Source organism: Girardinichthys multiradiatus, chromosome 12, assembly GCF_021462225.1.
Source record: "Girardinichthys multiradiatus isolate DD_20200921_A chromosome 12, DD_fGirMul_XY1, whole genome shotgun sequence".
NCBI lineage: Eukaryota > Metazoa > Chordata > Actinopteri > Cyprinodontiformes > Goodeidae > Girardinichthys > Girardinichthys multiradiatus.
The window spans coordinates 28,889,834-28,909,985 of record NC_061805.1 but is presented as its reverse complement, the minus strand read 5'-3'; the positions used below and the strand labels follow the sequence as shown (position 1 = coordinate 28,909,985).

General features: G+C 39.6%; 2 protein-coding genes across 2 annotated transcripts; one reads left to right on the top strand and one right to left on the bottom strand.

Annotated features, from left to right (window-relative positions):
- The first annotated feature begins 4,157 nt into the window (after positions 1–4,157).
- Positions 4,158–5,674, top strand: LOC124878598 (serine protease 1-like). The gene is made up of 5 exons (XM_047382639.1): positions 4,158–4,215; positions 4,382–4,544; positions 4,708–4,988; positions 5,070–5,206; positions 5,295–5,674. The coding sequence occupies exons 1-5, from the start codon at positions 4,179–4,181 to the stop codon at positions 5,442–5,444; spliced, it is 768 nt and encodes a 255-aa protein (XP_047238595.1). The 5' UTR covers positions 4,158–4,178; the 3' UTR covers positions 5,445–5,674.
- An 8,628-nt stretch (positions 5,675–14,302) lies between these two features.
- Positions 14,303–16,142, bottom strand: LOC124878374 (trypsin-like). The gene is made up of 5 exons (XM_047382289.1): positions 16,048–16,142; positions 15,409–15,571; positions 14,817–15,082; positions 14,600–14,739; positions 14,303–14,497 (listed from the first exon to the last, which is right to left on the bottom strand). Exons 1-5 carry the CDS (start codon positions 16,082–16,084, stop codon positions 14,348–14,350), a joined length of 756 nt encoding a protein of 251 aa, XP_047238245.1. The 5' UTR covers positions 16,085–16,142; the 3' UTR covers positions 14,303–14,347.
- Between the last annotated feature and the right edge of the window lie 4,010 nt (positions 16,143–20,152).

Sequence of the window (20,152 nt, the reverse complement as noted above, 5' to 3'; positions counted from 1 at the left end):
GGGGCCAGCAGGACCATGTCATCTGCAAAAAGAAGAGACAAAATCCTCTGGTCCCCAAACCAGACCCCCTCCAGCCATTGGCTGCGCCTAGAAATCCTGTCCATAAAAGTTATGAACAGAACCGATGACAAAGGGCAGCCCTGCCGGAGTCCAACATGCACCGGGAACAGGTCCGACTTAGTGCCGGCAATGCGGACCAAACTCCTGCTCCGCTTGTACAGAGACCGGATGGCTCCTAATAAAGGGCCCCCAATTCCATACTCCTGGAGCACCCCCCACAGGGCATCACGAGGGACACAGTCGAATGCTTTCTCCAGGTCCACAAAACACATGTGAACCGGTTGGGCAAACTCCCATGAACCCTCGAGTTCCCTGTAGAGGGTATAGAGCTGGTACAGTGTTCCACATCCGGGACGAAAACCACACTGCTCCTCCTGAAGCCGGGGTTCGACTATCGGCTGGACTCTCCTCTCCAATACCCTGGCGTAGGCCTTACCAGGGAGGCTGAGGAGTGTGATCCCCCTGTAGTTGGAACACACCCTCCGGTCACCCTTCTTATGTAGGGGGACCACCACCCCAGTCTGCCAATCCAAAGGCACTGTCCCCGTCCGCCACGCAATGTTGAAGAGGCGTGTCAACCATGACAGCCCCACAACATCCAAAGACTTGAGGTACTCGGGGTGGATTTCATCCAACCCCGAAGCCCTGCTGCCGCGGAGCTTTTTAACCACCTCGGTGACTTCAGCCCGGGTGATGAAAGAGTCCAATCCTGAGTCCCCAGCCTCTGTTTCCACCAGGGAATGCATGATGGCAGGATTGAGGAGATCCTCGAAGTACTCCTTCCACCGCCCGATAATGTCCCCAGTCGAGGTCAGCAGAGTTGAATACATCCCTGGCCAAGGGATCCGCCAGACGTTCCCAGCAGACCCTCACTATGCGCTTGGGCCTGACAAGTCTGTCCGGCTTTCTCCTCCCCCAGCGGATCCAACTCACCACCTTGTGGTGATCAGTGGACAGCTCAGCCCCTCTCTTCACCCGAGTGTCCAAAACATGCGGCCGAAGGTCTGATGATACGACAACAAAGTCGATCATCGACCTCCTGCCTAGGGTATCCTGGTGCCAAGTGCACTGATAGACAAACTTATGTTTGAATAAGGTGTTCGTTATGGACAATCCGTGACTAGCACAGAAGTCCAATAACAAAACACCGCTCGGATTCAGATTGGGGAGGCCATTCCTCCCGATCACGCCTCTCCAGGTGTCACTGTCGTTTCCCACGTGGGCGTTGAAGTCCCCCAGCAGAATAATGGAGTCCCCAGGAGGGGCACTATCCATCACCCCTGACAGGGACGCCAAGAAGGGCCGGGTACTCTGCACTACCACTCGGCCCGTAGGCTGAAATGATAGTCAGAGACCTCTCCCCAACCCGAAGGCGCAGGGATGCGACCCTCTCATCCACTGGGGTAAACCACAACACGCGACAAGCAAACCCACCCCAGCTTGCCGCCTCTCCCCGTGGGCCACTCCATAGTAGACGAGAGTCCAGCCCCTCTTGAGGAGATGGGTTCCAGAGCTCACGCTGTGCGTGGAGGCGAGCCCGACTATTTCTAGTCTATATCTCTCGACCTCCCGCACAAGCTCAGGCTCCTTCCCCCCCAGCGAGGTGACATTCCACGTCCCTTGAGCCAGCCTAAGCATCCGGGGATTGGGCCGCCGAGGTCTCCACCTTTGTCCGCCGCCCAATCCCCTTTGCACCGGCCCCTCACAGTTCCCCCTGTAGGTGGTGGGCCCACTGGGGGATGGTCTCGTGTCTCTCGTTCGGGCTTGGCCCGGCCGGGTGCCGCGAGGAGCAACCCAGCCACCAGGCGCTCTCCGACGAGTCCCGACCCCAGGCCTGGCTCCAGGGTGGGACCCTGGCTCAGCCATACCGGGCGACGTCATGTGCCTCGATTTTGTAGTCATCATGAAGGGTTATTTTATAGTGGTGAAATTTATAGTAGTGTGTAAAGCTCCAAATTATATTTGGTTTGGACAGAGGGTTATGTTCTGTTTCTACACATGGAAATGCATTTGGAACGGTGTCCATTCTACTCCAAAGCCATCGTTGCTGCTGCTCATCAGTGTTGCATAAAGTCGACCGGCTTCTGTTCTGCAGTAAAAAGTAGTCCAATAGCCCAGGACCATTGTACTACGTTCCACAGTTCTTTTGCATTTATTGGTTTTGCCTCAGAAACACCATGTTTGATGTCGCCACACAACTATTGGATCAAGATTATTGGATCAAGATCCAGGGACTAGGTGGGCCACTCCATAATGTTGACCTCACTGAACTGAAAACAAGTTGCTGGTAGCATGCTGGAGTGCTTGGGGTTGTCGTTTTGTTCAACACCCATTTCAAAGATAATTTCTTCTTTGGCCACCAAGTATTTAGATTTATTCAAACTGATTCATGATCTGTTGTATGTGATAAATAAGCCTGGCAGCATGCTTTACAATGGCCTGTTGCTTGAATTCAACTGTATTTTCTACCCATACAGCCAGTGTACTGTATGTACAGGAATAACTGGCATAAAATGTTCCAGGAGCACATAATTCATTTACATTTGGAAGTCAAGATGTTATGCTTAGTATAAAGTCAGAAAATATAATCAATAGACAATCTTTCTATTAGAAGTAATATGTTTTAAAAGTAATAGAACACCTCCACAGGATTTTTCTAGAATGCAATTTCAACTTCTGGATCCAGATAAATTATAACCTATAGCCAACTAAGAACAATGTGAAGCCAGATAATCTATTTGGTTTGCCTAACTATCTCTCCATGGGTGATTCCCGATAAAAACATACCACAGTATTCAAATAATACAATTATCTTACAAATGCAGAACAATAAGTGCAAAGAAAGTTTATTACCTAATAACTTTGTTTTCAGTTCATATTCAGTTCATATATTTCAGATGAGAGATGTCATTCAGCAATTCGGACTTTAAAACTGAAAGCACAATGGCCGAAAGTCTAAACGGACATTTTGTGCAGGATCTAACTGTAGATACTGACACCAGTAAATTGCCATTTCGGCTTAGAGCTCTTGGTATCATCAGTGAAAGTTTTGGATATTATTTAGTCTTGAATAGAGTGATCTTTGTCTGATTTACATTATTACTAAAACCCAGCTCTCCTAGTGATGTTACTTTCCAGAAACTCTAATCATTCTTAGACCAGATCCGACTTTTCAGTTGTAGCAATATAATTATAATATAAGGACAAGGTGTGAACCTCAAGCTCCTATATAAACAGAACATTTGCTGAACTCTGGAAACTTTTTCACAGATGAAATATATAATACATTTTATTCAATGCATTGCTGCAACAATGGCTGAACAAAGTACTTCACAGCTTCAATGCCATAAATATCACATAGTCTCAGAAATAAATTATTTGTGTAAAGTCTAAAACAAAGTGAAGCCATGTCTTGTTAATTTAGTTCGGTTTGAACTCAATTTCTTTATATAGTGCCAATTCACAACCTCAAATCACCTCAAATTAGAATATTATTCAAGAATTGATTTACTTCAGTAACTCCATCACTAAGTGAGTAACTATACATTAATTACATTCAGACTGAGGTTTGGAAGTTTTGTTAATTATGACTTTCCACTTGCAGCTAATGAAAACACGACATTTAAGATTATAACATCAGACCAAAAAAAAACATTTTTAATACAAAAATACAGGTGTACTGAAATGTATGTTTAATGCCTGCTTAAAGGTTGTTATTTTTAAAAGGTACTCATTGGAACACATATTCTAATTTATTAAATATGACTGTACATAGAGAATTCTTGAACATAGATGTTCCACAACAATTTGATACATCTTATTTGGACTTGCAGAGGAACTTCTTTTGGTACGAGGCAGCCTTCATCGGTCTCTTGTAACTCAGATGTTGCTGCTGTCCAGATCTCTCCACCACCTCGTATTATCTTCTTTCCTGCTCAGTTCATTTTACTACCCTGATGCAACATGATAAAACAGGTTTGAGGGGGAATTTGTCACTGGTTGCCTAAGCAGGCCAGCTAATGGCAAAAAAAAAGTCCTCCAAAATCTGATAGGGCCTATAAAAGACGGAGCGTCAGTCAGAGAGACATCAGAGGGGATCCACATCAAGAAGAACTACGATGAAGCATTGCTTTGTCTTCATTTTGTTGGTTGCAGGTGAGGTTTTTCTTCTCCAGGTACTTTAACATTGTAATTTATGTAGAAGTTTGCTGTGTAACGTAGACCTTAGAAAAAATTTGCTCATTATAGACATGCTGCTATGCGTGTTTCATACTTTAGTAACGTTTAGGTCTGAACCAGCTGTTGTTTCTTCCTTCTTCAGGTGCTGCATCATACAGTGTTGAGAAGAGGATTATTGGGAGTAAGTCCTGTGACAAGGACCGGCAGTACCATGTCCAGATAGAGTCCACTCAGGGAGGGAAGTCCTGCGGAGGCGCTCTGCTCAACACCCGCTGGGTCATCACAGCTTCTCACTGCGCAGAGCAGTAAGACATCACCAATTCCCCTCATGATTTCTTTTTCTCTTCTTTACCTTTTTAAGTTACAGACTTTGTAGTGTATAGATCTATTTGATGGGGAAATATTCCAGTTCAGACAGTTTGATATTACCCCACCATATCATTTCAGTACCATTTTGTTTCCTTGCAGGGAAGTCAAAGTGAAGCTTGGCTTAAACAATGATGTGTCCATTGTTACAAAAGCTTTTTCTTGGCTCAAAGGGAACTCCAAAAAACATGAGCAAACCATTCCAACTAAACAGCAGCACACCTTTAAAGATGACGAGGGAAAAGCCCATGACATTATGCTCATACAGCTGAATGAGGACATGTCAGCCAAACTTCCCACCATCGGCCTCCCTTCAGGAGATTGTACAAAGCTAGAGCCAAACAAAAATGTGATGATTGGAGGCATGGGAGCAAGGGCAAAAGGTGGGAATATAAAAACAAATAAAAAATTGAATGAAGTATTTTTTTTTTTTGTAAAACATTTCTGTACTTTTGAATGATCAGGGGGTAAACCGGTTGGTGAAGTGAGATGTGCTACCACAGTGATCTCTCAGTGTGGTGAGAATGATAAACCTGACAGTAAGTACAGCAGCGGCGAATCTACGATCTGTGCCTTCAAACCTGGAGTGGAGTCCTGCTTTGTAAGCCAACCATTCTGTTTTATACATGCATATACATTATTTCATTTCTTCTGCTCGACGTGTAAAAAATGTGATTTCTGTGTTTCAGGGCGATGCAGGCTCAGCTGTGGAGTATGAAGGAAAATTACATGGAGTCATTGTTAGCCAGCCTGTGGACATGTGTGCTCAGCATATTGTAATGCTGGACATCTGTCACTACATGCAATGGATTGATAAAACCATGAGGGAGAACCCATGAGTACTCTCTCCAGAGATCGTATGTAATAATTATAAGAAACTACCCTATCAACTTCTTTATTTGTGCATTTTAATTATACTGTATACGTTTATTGAGGCATCATATTAGTGTTTATTTAGTTCCAATGTGCAATCCAGACATGTGAAAAATAAGATTTAAGACTATATTAAAATACAATGCTTTTGTTCAACTCTCCATCTTACAACTATCATTATCTCATAAATAAAGATAAATCTGTCAAAATTTAGTGTGGTATCTGTTTTGTAGTATCTGTCTGGTATCTGAGCTTTCAAGGTCTCATTTCCCTAACTGAAAAGTCACTATCAAATTCGAGTTGTACTTTCACTTTACAAACTAGTGCTTCATACTACTTCTAATATCTGGTGTCACATCACAGAATTAAATTCCCCACAGTTTAAAATATGATAAACCTACCACTGAGCAGAGTAGGCTGCTTTGTCTCTAGAGCAACATAATAAAGTTTTGAGTGATAGACCTCTGGAAATCATAAAACGGTGGTTTGTCTAGGGCTCCAGTCCTTGAGAGCTACTATCCTGCAACGTTCACATGCATCTCTTTTCCAGTGATGAAATAGCTGAATTAAATCTTCTGCATGCCAGTTAGCTCTGCAGAGTAAGGTATCGAGTAATGGTAACAAGCCATTCATTTGATTTAGATGTGGAAACTCTTGAGAGAAACTAATTACGCCCTAAAATGCCCTAGATAGGTTGTGCTGAAGTCCAGTCCTCGAGTGCTTCGGCACCACTTGTAAAGGTCATTTTGGGGTGTAAGGGCTGGAGGTTTCTTCCTGTTAGAAAAGAGGTTTCCTCTCCACTGTTGCTACATTCATGCTCAGTATGAAGGATTGCTGCGAAAGTCAATGCAAGTGACTGTCCACTGTTGCTACATGCTTATCCAGGAGGAGTGAATGCTGCAAGTCACTGACTCGATGCAATCTGCTGGGTTTCCTTAGATAGAAAAGTTTTTTTTTTAAATCTGACTGCACTGTTTGATAGTTAGGATTAATTAGAATGTATGAACCTGACTTGGAATCTGTATGATTCGATTAAACTGACTTTAAAGGAATAAGTCAAAAACAGGAATAATTCAAAAACTATTTCCATCATGGGAGAAGAGGTGGAGGTGGTGGAGGAGTATAAATACCTCGGTGTTCACCTGGACAACAGACTGGAGTGGAGATGCAACTGTGAAGCCATCTACAAGAAGGGACAGAGCAGACTGTACTTCTTGAGGAAGCTTAGGATCTTTGGTGTTTGCAGCAAGATGCTGCATATCTTCTATAAGTCTGTTGTGGAAAGTGTGATCTCTTCTACCATCATCTGCTGGGGAAGCAGCATCAGAGCCAGGGACTTAAAAAAGCTCAACAAGCTGATAAAAAAGGCTGGTTCTGTTCTGGGGACTCCTCTGGAACCTCTGGAGATCATTGTGGAAAGACGGATTCTTCATAAAATGAAGAACTTTATGGAGAACCCTGAGCATCCTCTTCATGAGACTGTCCTACAACAACAGAGTGTCTTCAGTCAGAGGCTTCTTCAGATCTGCTGTAAGACGGAGCGCTACAGGAGATCCTTCCTGCTCACAGCCATCAGCATCTACAACGGCTCTTTGAAGAAACCTTCATAATATGAGCTACAACAACATTTAATTTCCCTTTGAGATTAATAAAGTATTTTTGAATTGAATTTGAATTGAATTGAATTGAATTGAATTGTGAAGTGCCTTGAGACAACATGCGTTGTGAATTTGGCGCTATATAAATAAACTGAATTAAATTTAATTAAATTAGTTGGTACCTCTTTGTTTAAGAAAATAATAACATGATGGAATCTAAGGTCTGTGGTTTTGAAGACTTCAAATTCATTAATATAAATATTTTTTTTATTTCCTCACTCTGACCCTCCCTGCTTACTGTTTGTGTAAACTTGGACAAGACTGTCTTTTAAAATCTTTTAGGAATACTGAAATAAGCAGGTTGGTTGTTGCTTGTTGCTCGAAGGGAAGAAGCAAGGTGTTGGATATTTTATATACACTATATTGCCAAAGTATTTGTCCATCTACTTTTACATGTACGTGAACTTTGATTCATTGTGATTTAATACAATTCAGAAATACTTTATTAATCCCAAAGAGAAATTAAATGTTTTTGCAGCTCAGAATACGCAGGTTTCTTCCAAGAGATGTTGCTGATGCTGATGGCGGTGGGCAGGCAGGGCCTCCTGTAGCGGTCTGTCTTACAGCAGATCTGAAGAAGCCTCTGACTGAAGACACTCTGTTGTTGTACAACAGTCTCATGAAGAGGATGCTCAGCGATCTCCATAATGTTCTTAATTTTATGAAGAATCCTTCTTTGCACATTCTAGTCTTAATCTATAAAGTCCAATTTGTTGATAGACTCATCATTGCCAGCAATAGCAACTTTAACAATTCTTCAAACATCTTCCACAAGGTTTAAGAGTGTGTTCATAGTTAGATGAGAAAACCAGAATTACAGCCTCCACTCTAATTCATCCCAAAGGTGTTGAAGAAGGTTGAGGTCAGTACTCTGTGCAGGCCAGTCATGTTTCTCCACACCAAACGTTATATACCTGCAGCCATGGAAGTGATTGTAACACAGGAATTCATTGATTTGGTGGTGTGACCCAGTACTTTTGATGACATTGTGTATCAAGAAGCACAAAGTAATAGCAGGCATTGTCAGGAGGAAGACACACTCAATTTAGATCTTGTTCTACATAATTACCATAAATATATATCACTAGCGTTAGAAAACAATTCAACGTCAATCAGCTCCCACAGCCACCCTTAAAGAATTCTTATTTATATGCATAACACGTGGGGGAGTGACTATTTATGACAATTCAAACAGTCTTGAAGGCCCCCTGCTGGCACTGTCTACAAACAGTTGCACTTTGCTGATGCCTTGAGCAGACTTTAACTGCGGACACACTCCTGACATCCCTAGAGGATGAACTTAGCACAAGCTTTATGGCTAAATATAAAATCCACCTTGCAAACACTGGTAATGGGTAATCTGCATGTTTTAAGTGTGGTTGTGCAGCCGTGTTATGGATTGACAGAAGGAATCTCTCAGGACAGTAAAGGGTGCTGTGATGAATATGTGTGCATCATTATCACTACAGCATCATTTGAAACCTCTCTTTGCTGTCATTTTAGTGGCAGAGACGATCCTGCTATACACTGCTATATCAACATGCTTAGAAAGACTTACCACAGTCTTCATGACGTTTTTAACCCCAAACTTTCTCTAGATATTTTACAACCACAGACTGATTTTGCTTGAACAGTAGAAATTAAGTATTTCCGTTGTAAAATATGGATTATTCTGTATGGGTGCTGATAAATCCATGGGATGCATCTTTATTTGTTAGAAAATAAAGGTAATTGCTGGGTCCATCTATCCATTGGACATACATAGGTATTTCTGCTCCGGGTCACAGGCTGGTGTCCATCTCCGTCTGTGGTTTTGATAATAAGGCAATCATTTATATGTTATGTGGTCAGTCTAGAATTACCTTAAAAAAGGTAGAAATTATGCATACTTATCTTGTACATTTATTACACATCTAGAAAAAATACCAATTAAATATTAGTAAAAGTTTTCTTTACATAAAGGTTTTGGGTAAACATATTTTCCGTTCAGTACCAAATGGACAAATGGCAGACCATTTGTCCTTTTCTTACTTTCGTCTCCATCTATTTCTTTCCTTTAGAGAGTGATAACATTTGGTTGCAGGCATTTGAATGCCTGACACCATTTGGATTAAATTTAGAGCATGTCCAGGTTGGTAAAAATGAGAAGATCTTGACGATGTGTTGACATGTGTAATGGTCACCCGATAGCAGCTGTGAGCTCAGTTATGTGCATACCCTCGTTGGGTTTCAGGTTGTAAAATACTGCAACAGGTTCAGAGATGTCAGGGATTGCTGTGGAACACATTTGCCATTAGAGGGCGCTGCAGTGCCACCTCTGCAGGATTCTCTACAAGGCCTTGACTTTCTGCATTATTATTATAAATAGTCTTTTTATTGTTTGTTTACGGAGACGCAAATAATAGTTATGACTAAACATCTAATTTTATGCTTAAAATGACAGGCTGGTTTTCAAATCTAATTTAACATTAATGAGGAATAGTAAGCATAAAGAGATTTGCATGTGATTTGCTAATGGCCTTGAACTCTTCATTATTTAATGTTCATCAACATTAATTAATAAAATTAATGAAAAATCCAATGTAAACACGGCATAAGGTATTGTCAGAAAAAACCAAGCACATTTTTTTAAAATGCAATCAATCCCCATTGCATTATATCCCATTGCAATAGGTAGCACATACAGGTCCTTCTCAAAATATTAGCATATTGTGATAAAGTTCATTATTTTCCATAATATCATGATGAAAATTTAACATTCATATATTTTAGATTCATTGCACACTAACTGAAATATTTCAGGTCTTTTATTGTCTTAATATGGATGATTTTGGCATACAGCTCATGAAAACCCAAAATTCCTATCTCACAAAATTAGCATATTTCATCCGACCAATAAAAGAAAAGTGTTTTTAATACAAAAACGTCAACCTTAAAATAATCATGTACAGTTATGCACTCAATACTTGGACGGGAATCCTTTTGCAGAAATGACTGCTTCAATGCGGCGTGGCATGGAGGCAATCAGCCTGTGGCACTGCTGAGGTCTTATGGAGGCCCAGGATGCTTCGATAGCGGCCTTTAGCTCATCCAGAGTGTTGGGTCTTGAGTCTCTCAACGTTCTCTTCACAATATCCCACAGATTCTCTATGGGATTCAGGTCAGGAGAGTTGGCAGGCCAATTGAGCACAGTGATACCATGGTCAGTAAACCATTTACCAGTGGTTTTGGCACTGTGAGCAGGTGCCAGGTCGTGCTGAAAAATGAAATCTTCATCTCCATAAAGCTTTTCAGCAGATGGAAGCATGAAGTGCTCCAAAATCTCCTGATAACTAGCTGCATTGACCCTGCCCTTGATAAAACACAGTGGACCAACACCAGCAGCTGACACGGCACCCCAGACCATCACTGACTGTGGGTACTTGACACTGGACTTCTGGCATTTTGGCATTTCCTTCTCCCCAGTCTTCCTCCAGACTCTGGCACCTTGATTTCCGAATGACATGCAGAATTTGCTTTCATCCGAAAAAAGTACTTTGGACCACTGAGCAACAGTCCAGTACTGCTTCTCTGTAGCCCAGGTCAGGCGCTTCTGCCGCTGTTTCTGGTTCAAAAGTGGCTTGACCTGGGGAATGCGGCACCTGTAGCCCATTTCCTGCACACACCTGTGCACGGTGGCTCTGGATGTTTCTACTCCAGACTCAGTCCACTGCTTCCGCAGGTCCCCCAAGGTCTGGAATCGGCCCTTCTCCACAATCTTCCTCAGGGTCCGGTCACCTCTTCTTGTTGTGCAGCGTTTTCTGCCACACTTTTTCCTTCCCACAGACTTCCCACTGAGGTGCCTTGATACAGCACTCTGGGAACAGCCTATTCGTTCAGAAATTTCTAAAAGCCTCAGGAATCTTTTGCAGGTGTTTAGAGTTAACTCGTTGATTCAGATGATTAGGTTCATAGCTCGTTTAGAGACCCTTTTAATGATATGCTAATTTTGTGAGATAGGAATTTTGGGTTTTCATGAGCTGTATGCCAAAATCATCTGTATTAAGACAATAAAAGACCTGAAATATTTCAGTTAGTGTGCAATGAATCTAAAATATATGAATGTTAAATTTTCATCATGACATTATGCTAATATTTTGAGAAGGACCTGTATACGTACACTTAAGTATTACTTCTGTATGAACTATGAATAATGTCACAACATAACTAAAATAAAAATTAATTAAGATTAATAGCCAACTATCAAGCATGGTGGTGTCAGCATCTTGCTGAGTGCTCGTTCACATCCAGTGGTACTGGCAATTAAGAAGAAGGATTTCCACCAGATCCTTAAATTTCACCTCAAATCATCAGTTCCATTGATCTGATGTGGATAAAGCAAGGCTAACATTAAGCTTCTGGAATGACTGTGACCTCAACCCTATTGAAAGTATATTAATTATGCTTAAAAGGCAAATCGTTTCAAAAAGGTCTACATTTTTGATGAGAAGAGGGGTCAAATAATTATCCGGAGCAATGATAGAAGTTGGTTTATGACTACAAAGAGTTTTTGGTTTATCTGCAGCTTGCAGAAGGACATTACTCCCTCAAATTAGTTGGGGTGCATGTATATATTTGAGCCTATATGAATAGCCTGTAGTCTGTATGTAAATAATTTGGTCCTGTGTGGATTAGATTAAAATCTGGAACATAATAAATTCAAGTCTTTGAAATGCATTCTTGTTTTCAAAAAACATCAGAGCTGGATTGTGAATTAACAGTCCACCCAGAAAAAAAACTGTTTAAATCAACCAATAAAAGATTCACATTAATATGAAATTCATCCAAAGGATATGAAAAGTATATGAAAACATCTGACAAGGACTACATCTGAAACCTGTGTTAATGGACAGCTGGTTTACGTCACCACCTGTCCTGAAAAGGCCATAGTGTACAGGCTGTAGCATGGGCATAATAACCATAAATGCAATTATTTTGCTTTTTTGTTTGGTTTCAGGGCTGCACATAGCACAGTTGTTAGCAGTGCTGCCTTACAATAAGAAGCACAAAGTTTCCAACCTAATGACATGAAAAATAAATCTAAAAGAATATTCCTGATACTTTTAGTGTCTTTCTGTTGTGAAAATTCTATGCATTCATGAACAAAAAAAAAAAAAAAAAAAGCCTGCTAAAACCTGCATTCTGTCAGGATCTGCCATTTTGGGGTTTGTGTTTGTTTACTTTTTCCATTAGGTGTTTCTATTCCTTTTGGTTTAGTAGTTATGTTTATTTTTTCCTGCCTGGTGTTTCTTAGTTTTGTGGCTGTTCTGTCTTTACTTTAGCCCCTTAGTTCTAGTGGCTTGTCCTCCCCTTGTCTTTAGATCCCCTTTAGTTATTGTTTAATCAGGGGTTTGTTTTTCTTATTATTAGTGGTTCTCCCCAGCCTTATTTCTACTATAGTTCTGTGTTCCTTATTTTTCAGTCTGGCAATCAGTTATTTTGTTGTTCAGTATTTCTGTTTGTTTACTTAGTTCCTTTAATGTCCTTAGATTTAGTTCCTTCTAGAGTTACTATTTTATCTTAGCTTATGTTTAGGTTTCTTTCCCTGTTCATCCCAGTTAGTTCAGAGTTTGTTTCCCTTAGAGTTGTCTCTAATTTAGTACCCCCCCTGTCTCTGTGTTTCCCTGCTCTCGTTGCCATAGTAACCTAATTCCCTCAGTTCCCCACACCTGATCACCACACCTGTCAGTATTCACCCTGATTATCTGCCTCTCTTCCCCATTGGTTCACGTTGCACTTCCCTCTATATATTAACTTACCGGCTCTCCTTGTTACTCATTGGTTCCTCCTGTTATCATCCTGTGTCTCCGGCTCTGTATTCACATGTTACCCCTTTTGTTATTTATGTTAAAGAAAGAAGACTACTATCCAGGTTGGTTCCAAGCGTCTGTCTGCATCCCGGTTCCAATCAACCTACCACTGTGACATATTCATATTTAAAAACATTAACTGGTTCTTTATAACTTTTAGCCAAAGTTATGAAGAGCCATTGTGAAAGGTCCAAAGAGCAACTTGTGGCTCTGGAGCCCCAGGTGGCTGACCGCTGGTCCAGGCAGAAGTGCAAATCCTCAGATTAGAAATAGGCTTTAATCTCCAAACTAGACCCTAAAAATTAATCCTTAGGATATCTTAGAATTAAACAAATTATTGATAACTTTTATGGTTTCAATCATTTTGGTTTGCATTCTGTCTCTTGGTCAACTCTAGAGTGCAGTTTACACATATTTCTCATCCTGTTTATTATTTGCTTATTAGTTAATTAGACTTGCTTTGTTTTGCAATACTTAGTTATTCCAGTAGTATTAGGCATGTGCCCTGGGCAAGCCCGGCCTTCGGCTACTCCCACCCCCACTACAGCACATAAGAGCTAAAGTTTAGATTGATTTGACTGATGTTATGTGTTCTTTTATTATTAATATTATTCTTATTATTATTAAGATATTATAAAACTAACCTTGATGTATAAATCAATATTCTAGTGTCATATTGTTTTCTATCAAACACATCCCACTACAGTGAAAGTAGATGTACTATTATTGGATCCAAGATTCTAAAAGATGGATGGTCATAAATATTTTGATTTGGAACCCACCTGTGTTTGCTCATAGGTGCGCCAACTCCCCATTGACCGTGCAGGCTTAAAGCATTTGAAATAGTTGATCAAGATACAACTGATAAATAAGTTAGATTTGTTTGGTCCCTTTCTAATGCCGCCCTGGGCAACTGCACCTGTGCCCCATATCAAAAACCACCATTGGTAACGATGTATATTATTGAAATAAGTGTATTAATTTTAGACATGTTGCATCTATAACCTGTAGTAAACTGTTAGATCCTCCATGTTTTTTTTTTTTCATAGCTATTATAAAAAAATTTAAATAAATCATATATCTTCTGATCAGTGCAGCTCATCCTTCAGATCATAGTTAATTGTGTTGATGAGTCATGAGGCTTAATGATCTGGTAAACAAATGAGACTGGTTGAGTTATGAACATTACTCTGGATTACTGCATTACAGGGCGGTTGTGTCTTCTTCTATGGTTAAAAGTAAACTTTCTTACAGTGTAGCCATTTGTAGGTGAATAGCTCTGACTTTTTTTCAGTTTCATTGTAAATACACACACAATGCATGATAGGAGTTTATTTTAATTATTGATAAAGACCCCCTTGCTTATGAGTTCTCCTTCATGGTTTTTTCCATCCACTCAATGTAGTGACAAATGTCCAGCATTACAACATGCTTAGCACAATTATCCACAGGCTGGCTAACAATGAGTCCATGTAATTTTCCTTCGTACTCCACAGCTGAGCCTGCATCGCCCTGAAACACAGCGATCACAGGCAGGATTGTTTTACACATCCATCAGAGTAGAAATGAAAATAAAATGGATGATAAGCATATGAAGTCAAAGAAATTACTTACAAAACAGGACTCCACTCCAGGTTTGAAGCCACACATGACTCTACTTTCATCACTATTGTAGTTGCTGTTAGGCTTATCATTCTCACCACACTCGGAAATCTGTGTGGTGGCACATGTCACTTTATTAACAGGTTTACCTCCTGAGGATTTTAAAGGTCAGAAATGAGACATTAGAAAAACTGCAGCATCTATTTCAGGTTTTTCTTTGGATTCCTACCTGCTTTCTTTGGTCCCATGCCCCCAATCTCCACAATTGCATGCTTCTCTGGTCTCGTACAGCCCGTTTTATCATAGCTGATGGTGGGTATTTGGGGAGGGACATCTTTACTCAGTTTTATGAGCATAATGTCATGGGCTTTCCCCTGCTCATCTTTGAAGGTGAACTGCTGTTTAATTGGAATGGTTTGCTCATTTTTTGTTACAGTGATTTTCTTCAGTTTCTTGTACCACTTAAGGTTTAAGGCAAACTTCAGTTTGACTTCCCTGCAATGGAAGAGAAGAAGGAGCTTGATGTAAATCTTTGACTGCATATACTCATTATTTAGAGTATAAGATTTACATCATTTTAATACAACTCAGTAAAACAAGTTTGACTGCATATACTCATTATTTAGAGTATAACTTGTTTTACTGAGTTGTATTAAAATTGTTGTGTGCACTGCAGTTATTAGTAGCTGTACTAATACACCTGGTTAAATTGTAGGTGTATTAGTTATTTTCTTGTCAGTAAACAATCCAAAGGGAATTCCTTTTTTGTATCTTAGAAAGATGATGATGAAAAATCTTGACAAAATTCAGTGACATCTTACTGCTCTGCACAGTGAGAAGCTGTGATGACCCAGCGGGCGTTGAGCAGAGCACCTCCACAGGACTTCCCGCCCTGAGTAGACTTTATCTGGACATGGTACTGCCTGTTGCTTTTGCAGGATTCACTCCCCATAATCCTCTTTTCAATGGCTGCTGATGCAGCAGCTGATACAAAGAAGGGTAGGAGCACAAAAAGCATGAATAGACAATACAGCACACAGTAAATGTCTTTAATTCAGGCTTGCAAATGAGTGAATTCTGCAAAGGTCCAAAACATGCTAAATTGGTTGAGGTTTATGATTAAAGACCAATAAAATTCCTCAAGAAACAATCTGCAACTCTTAGTAAGTCTTCATAGGTGTCTCCCACTGAAGCACACCCACTTAATATTTCTTAAACACCACACAAGAAAAAAAGTTCTTCCTAGAATATGCATCAAGATCAAACTGCAAGAACTCCTGAACCAGACCTTTTGCTGCAATAACAAAATGATGTAATTTTGTTTGTGCATATCTGGATGAGATAACACATTTCTCTCTTCTTGCAGAGTATGTATAGGCCTTAAGTGTTAAGGTTTTAACTATGAAGTTACATTTTGCAATACATAAAATTAACGAATTAAACACAGAAAAAAATCTTACCAGCATTCAGCAAGACAAAGTAAAAGCACAGCTTCATTGTGGTCCCTCTAAAGGTGGATCACTTGAACAATGTTTCACTAATGTTTTCAGTGTTTATAGAGCCTATCAGAGGTAGGAAGACGTTTTTCATTGGTTTAAACCTATAGGCAGCCAGTGAGGGGTAGGGATAACTGAGGTGGGAGGAATAATTATGATGAATTACTCTGGAGGAGAAGCAGCAACATGTTCCTTCTTTGATGTAAAAGAGCTATATAAAAAGGTCTCTTTATTTTGTATTTATAAAAAATAAAATCTCAAGTTTTCTATTTTTCTGTTACTTATGTTCTACTAGAGCCCTTTGATGTCTTTTCTTACTGTAAATTTGCCTTCATTTGCCTACAGGTAAAAGTTTAAATAAAAAACAATAGTCACATTTTATTGAATTTGTTAACTGTAGTTTCTGGCTTACATTGAGTAAATCTTTCAGCAATAAAGTCTTTTGGAGTAACAGTTGGTCAACAGTACAACTAATGACACAGAAGTAATAATTTTTTATTTATTTATTACAATTTAAAGCTTGGGGATGTTTAATTACAACTGTTTACTCAGATTCAGTTCATGAAATTTAAGGTACTAATAGTTAATGCTTAAAATGCATAAATAAATAAATATGGGTTCATTGACTGCTTAATTCTTTGCAGGACTGCAGGAAGATCATGTGTACCTACTGCAGTCAGCGGCTCAGGGACACAGTGCACACTGGACAGCATATAATAGGTAGCTGGAATACCCGGACAGAACCCAAGCATGCTGGCAAACATGCAAAATTTCTACAATGAAAAAACATTGCTAACAACTGCTCCACTGTGCACCCATCCCGAATGTTGTAGTATTATTTTTTTCATACTTCAACTAATGACAAGTTTTTGCTAAATCCTTGCGTCTTGCATTTACTGCTGCTTTCAGGAAGACTGCTGAATTTTTAACAAACCCCTTAATAATTTTCTAAAGTATCCAAATGATGAAACAGATTTCCATAGGGATGTAGAAACGAGTCAGTGTGACTGTTTCTGCACATGGTTCGACTGTTCGCTAGCTTATCCTGAATATCAGTTTTATTTCTTTTCTAACAAGATATTTTGTGTTTTATTTGCTGTAAATCATACTGCCTTCTTGTCCAGATGTCTGCTGAGTTTTCTATTTTATTTTATTCATAATGAGTTTTTTTTTTACCTGTATAAATAAAGGATATAATAAAAGAAAAGTGTTGAAATGTCTGTTTAAGGCATTTAAAGGCAAAGACCTCTGTGTTCGCTTTGGCTTGTGATACTGTTTCAAAAACTATTCACCAAGTCAAATTCTTACATTCTCACCTCAGTTTTTGAAGGGGAAGAGACTACCGCTTCCTTTTGCTTCTTTTCTTTGTAAGTCTAAGTTTATTCAGTCAAAGTACCATCTAGATACTCCCACTGAAACCATTTGAATAGTTTGTACTTAGCAACTCTTTATGCAACCCCTCCTTTCCATAGAAAAGAATGATACAACTGTTTCAGATGCATGTTGTCAGTTATACTTGAATAACAGCCTTGTTATTTCCATATCTGGGTGTTTAAGCTGTACTTTAAACTCTGATGTGGCAGACTTTACATCAAGGTGGCCATTTTCATAGAACTGATACGCCTCAGTTGATGGGCTCAGAGACAGAGAACAATAAACACGTTCTATGTTAAATTCAACACAAGCCTTTAAACATACATGTCTACTTATTTTGTCCTATTCTGAAAATTTTGTGCTAAATGTTTATTTAAATCGAAACGCTACATTTAAATTCCTCAGTTCATTTGTGAATGTGGTGAAAAGTGTGTCCTCTGCAGAGCTGGTCCAAAGTTGTAGGAGGCCCGGAAGATAATTTATTTTGGGGGCCCACTTCTATCTCAGCATAATACAGAGCTGTGTTTGCCCCCTCACAGATGTTTGACAATTTTGCTTTTTAGTCACACCTAAATGTTTCAGATCATCAAACGAATTTTAATATGGGATAAAGATAATTTAATTAAATACGCAAAAGAGTTTTTAAATGCTGATTTCATTTATTATGGTGAAAAAAGCTATCTAAACAATGGAAAAATGTAAGTGATCCCTTGTATAAACATGAATTAATTGTGATTAAACTCTTCTTTTACAAAGCTAAGCTTAACTTTATTAGCCAAATCCAGGTCTGATTATTACCTGAGCTGCAGATATTAATTAATTTAAATTGAACATCTCTAATGACTGAGGGATCTCAAAGGGCAACACATCATCAAAAAAAAAATAATTCAAAAACAGTAGAGAAACAAAGTCGTTGAAATCTATCAGTCCAGAAAAGGGTTACGAAGCCGTTTCTGAGACTTTGGGACGACAGTGAACCATCAGTTAAGGTCATGATTCAACAATAATGGAGACTGGGCAAAAATGGCCTCCATAAGAGAGTTCCAATTCCAAAACCACTATTGACCACAAACGAACACAAAGTCCCATCTCACATTTCTCAAAATTGTCTGTCATGAAACATCTGATCTAAAACTGACACAGCATTTCATAAATAGCCCATCATACTGACAGTTAAACATGGTGGTGGTAGTGAAATTTTTGGGGCTGCTGTGCTTCCTCAAGACCTGAACAACTTGCCACAATTGATGGAATATGAATTTTGCGTTTTACCAGGCTATCCTGCTGGAGAATGTCCAGCCATATATTCTGGAAGTACAGCCCAACCACACTTTGTTCTACAACAGGAGCACAGTAGCACAGGTGGCCCTGCACAGTAGCAGGGCCACCTCTAAATGACTCACAAAAAATGAAATTTTGGAGTGGCCTAGCCAAAGTCTGGAGTTAAATCCAGTTCAGATTCCATATTATGACCTTAAACACACTGTTCATACTCAAACAGGGTCGGATCAAGGACAACTAGTTCTTAGGTGAAGGGGCATTTACTTCTTCCCCAAAAGGCCAGGTTAGTTTGGATAGCTTTTTTCCCATCATTTTAAAATATTTTTGTATTTACTCATGTTATCTTTGTCCAATAATAAAATCATTTTGATGATCTAAAACATTTAAGTGTGACCCAAAAAAAAGCAAAGAAACAAACATGTAAGGGGGCAAACGTTTTTCACTGCATTGCATATACAGGATTATCATATATTATACACACAGGGTCACGTATTTCTGTTAAGTTTGACAATTATAACTTGCAGCTAATGAAAAAACACATTCTGTTTCTCAAAAAAAGTATAACCTCAGTTTTTTTGAAGATTAAAGACTAAATTGCCAGTTGTCCAGTACAGTCACAGGGAGGGTGAGCCATTCAAGGTCACTGCTAAAAAAAACTTTTAAGACAGTAATGTATCCAAGAGTGCTAATGAAAAGTTGAGTGGAGGATAAAAGTACACAATCAGCCTTTTTATTGGGTTTATGTATTCCTTTCTGAGAAATCTATTCATTTTAATAGCCGTAAGCCGAAAACATCTAAATTAAAAAGGGAAACTGATATGGAATATATTACTCTGTATACAGTGGGGAGAACAAGTATTTGACACACTGCCAATTTTGCAGCTTTTCCCATCTGCAAAGCATGTAGAAGTCTTTAATTTTTATCATAGGTACTCTTTGACAGTGAGTGACAGAATCTAAAACAAAAATCCAGAAAATCCCATTGTGTGATATTCAAGTAATTCATTTGCATTTTATTGCATAAGTATTTGATACATTAGAAAAACAAAACTTTAAATTTGGTACAGAAACCTTTCTTTGCAATTACAGATATCAGACATTTCCTGTAGTTCTTGACAAGGTTTGCACACACTGCAGCAAGGATTTTGGACTACTCCTCCATGCAGATCTTCTCCAAGTTTCGGGGCTGCCGCTGGGCAGTACAGACTTTCAGGTACCTCCAAAGATTTCCGATTGGGACCTTAAGATTCTTCTTACAGAGCCACTCCTTAGTTGCCCTGGCTCTGTGCTTCGGGTCGTTGTCATGCTGGAAGACCCAGCCACAACCAATCTTCAATGCCCTCAATGAGGGAGGGAGGTTGTTGGCTAAGATCTCCCGATACATGGCCCAATCAATCTTCTCCTCAATACGGTG

Bases quoted from the DNA above. Each gene is read 5' to 3' on its own strand.
- LOC124878598 (XM_047382639.1), top strand. From the start codon at position 4,179: ATGAAGCATTGCTTTGTCTTCATTTTGTTGGTTGCAG. The intron at 4,545-4,707 runs GTAAGACATCAC...GTTTCCTTGCAG, and splicing joins GCTTCTCACTGCGCAGAGCA to GGAAGTCAAAGTGAAGCTTG. The intron at 5,207-5,294 runs GTAAGCCAACCA...TCTGTGTTTCAG, and splicing joins CTGGAGTGGAGTCCTGCTTT to GGCGATGCAGGCTCAGCTGT.
- LOC124878374 (XM_047382289.1), bottom strand. From the start codon at position 16,084: ATGAAGCTGTGCTTTTACTTTGTCTTGCTGAATGCTG. The intron at 15,083-15,408 runs GTAAGATGTCAC...CTTCCATTGCAG, and splicing joins GCTTCTCACTGTGCAGAGCA to GGAAGTCAAACTGAAGTTTG. The intron at 14,498-14,599 runs GTAAGTAATTTC...GCTGTGTTTCAG, and splicing joins CTGGAGTGGAGTCCTGTTTT to GGCGATGCAGGCTCAGCTGT.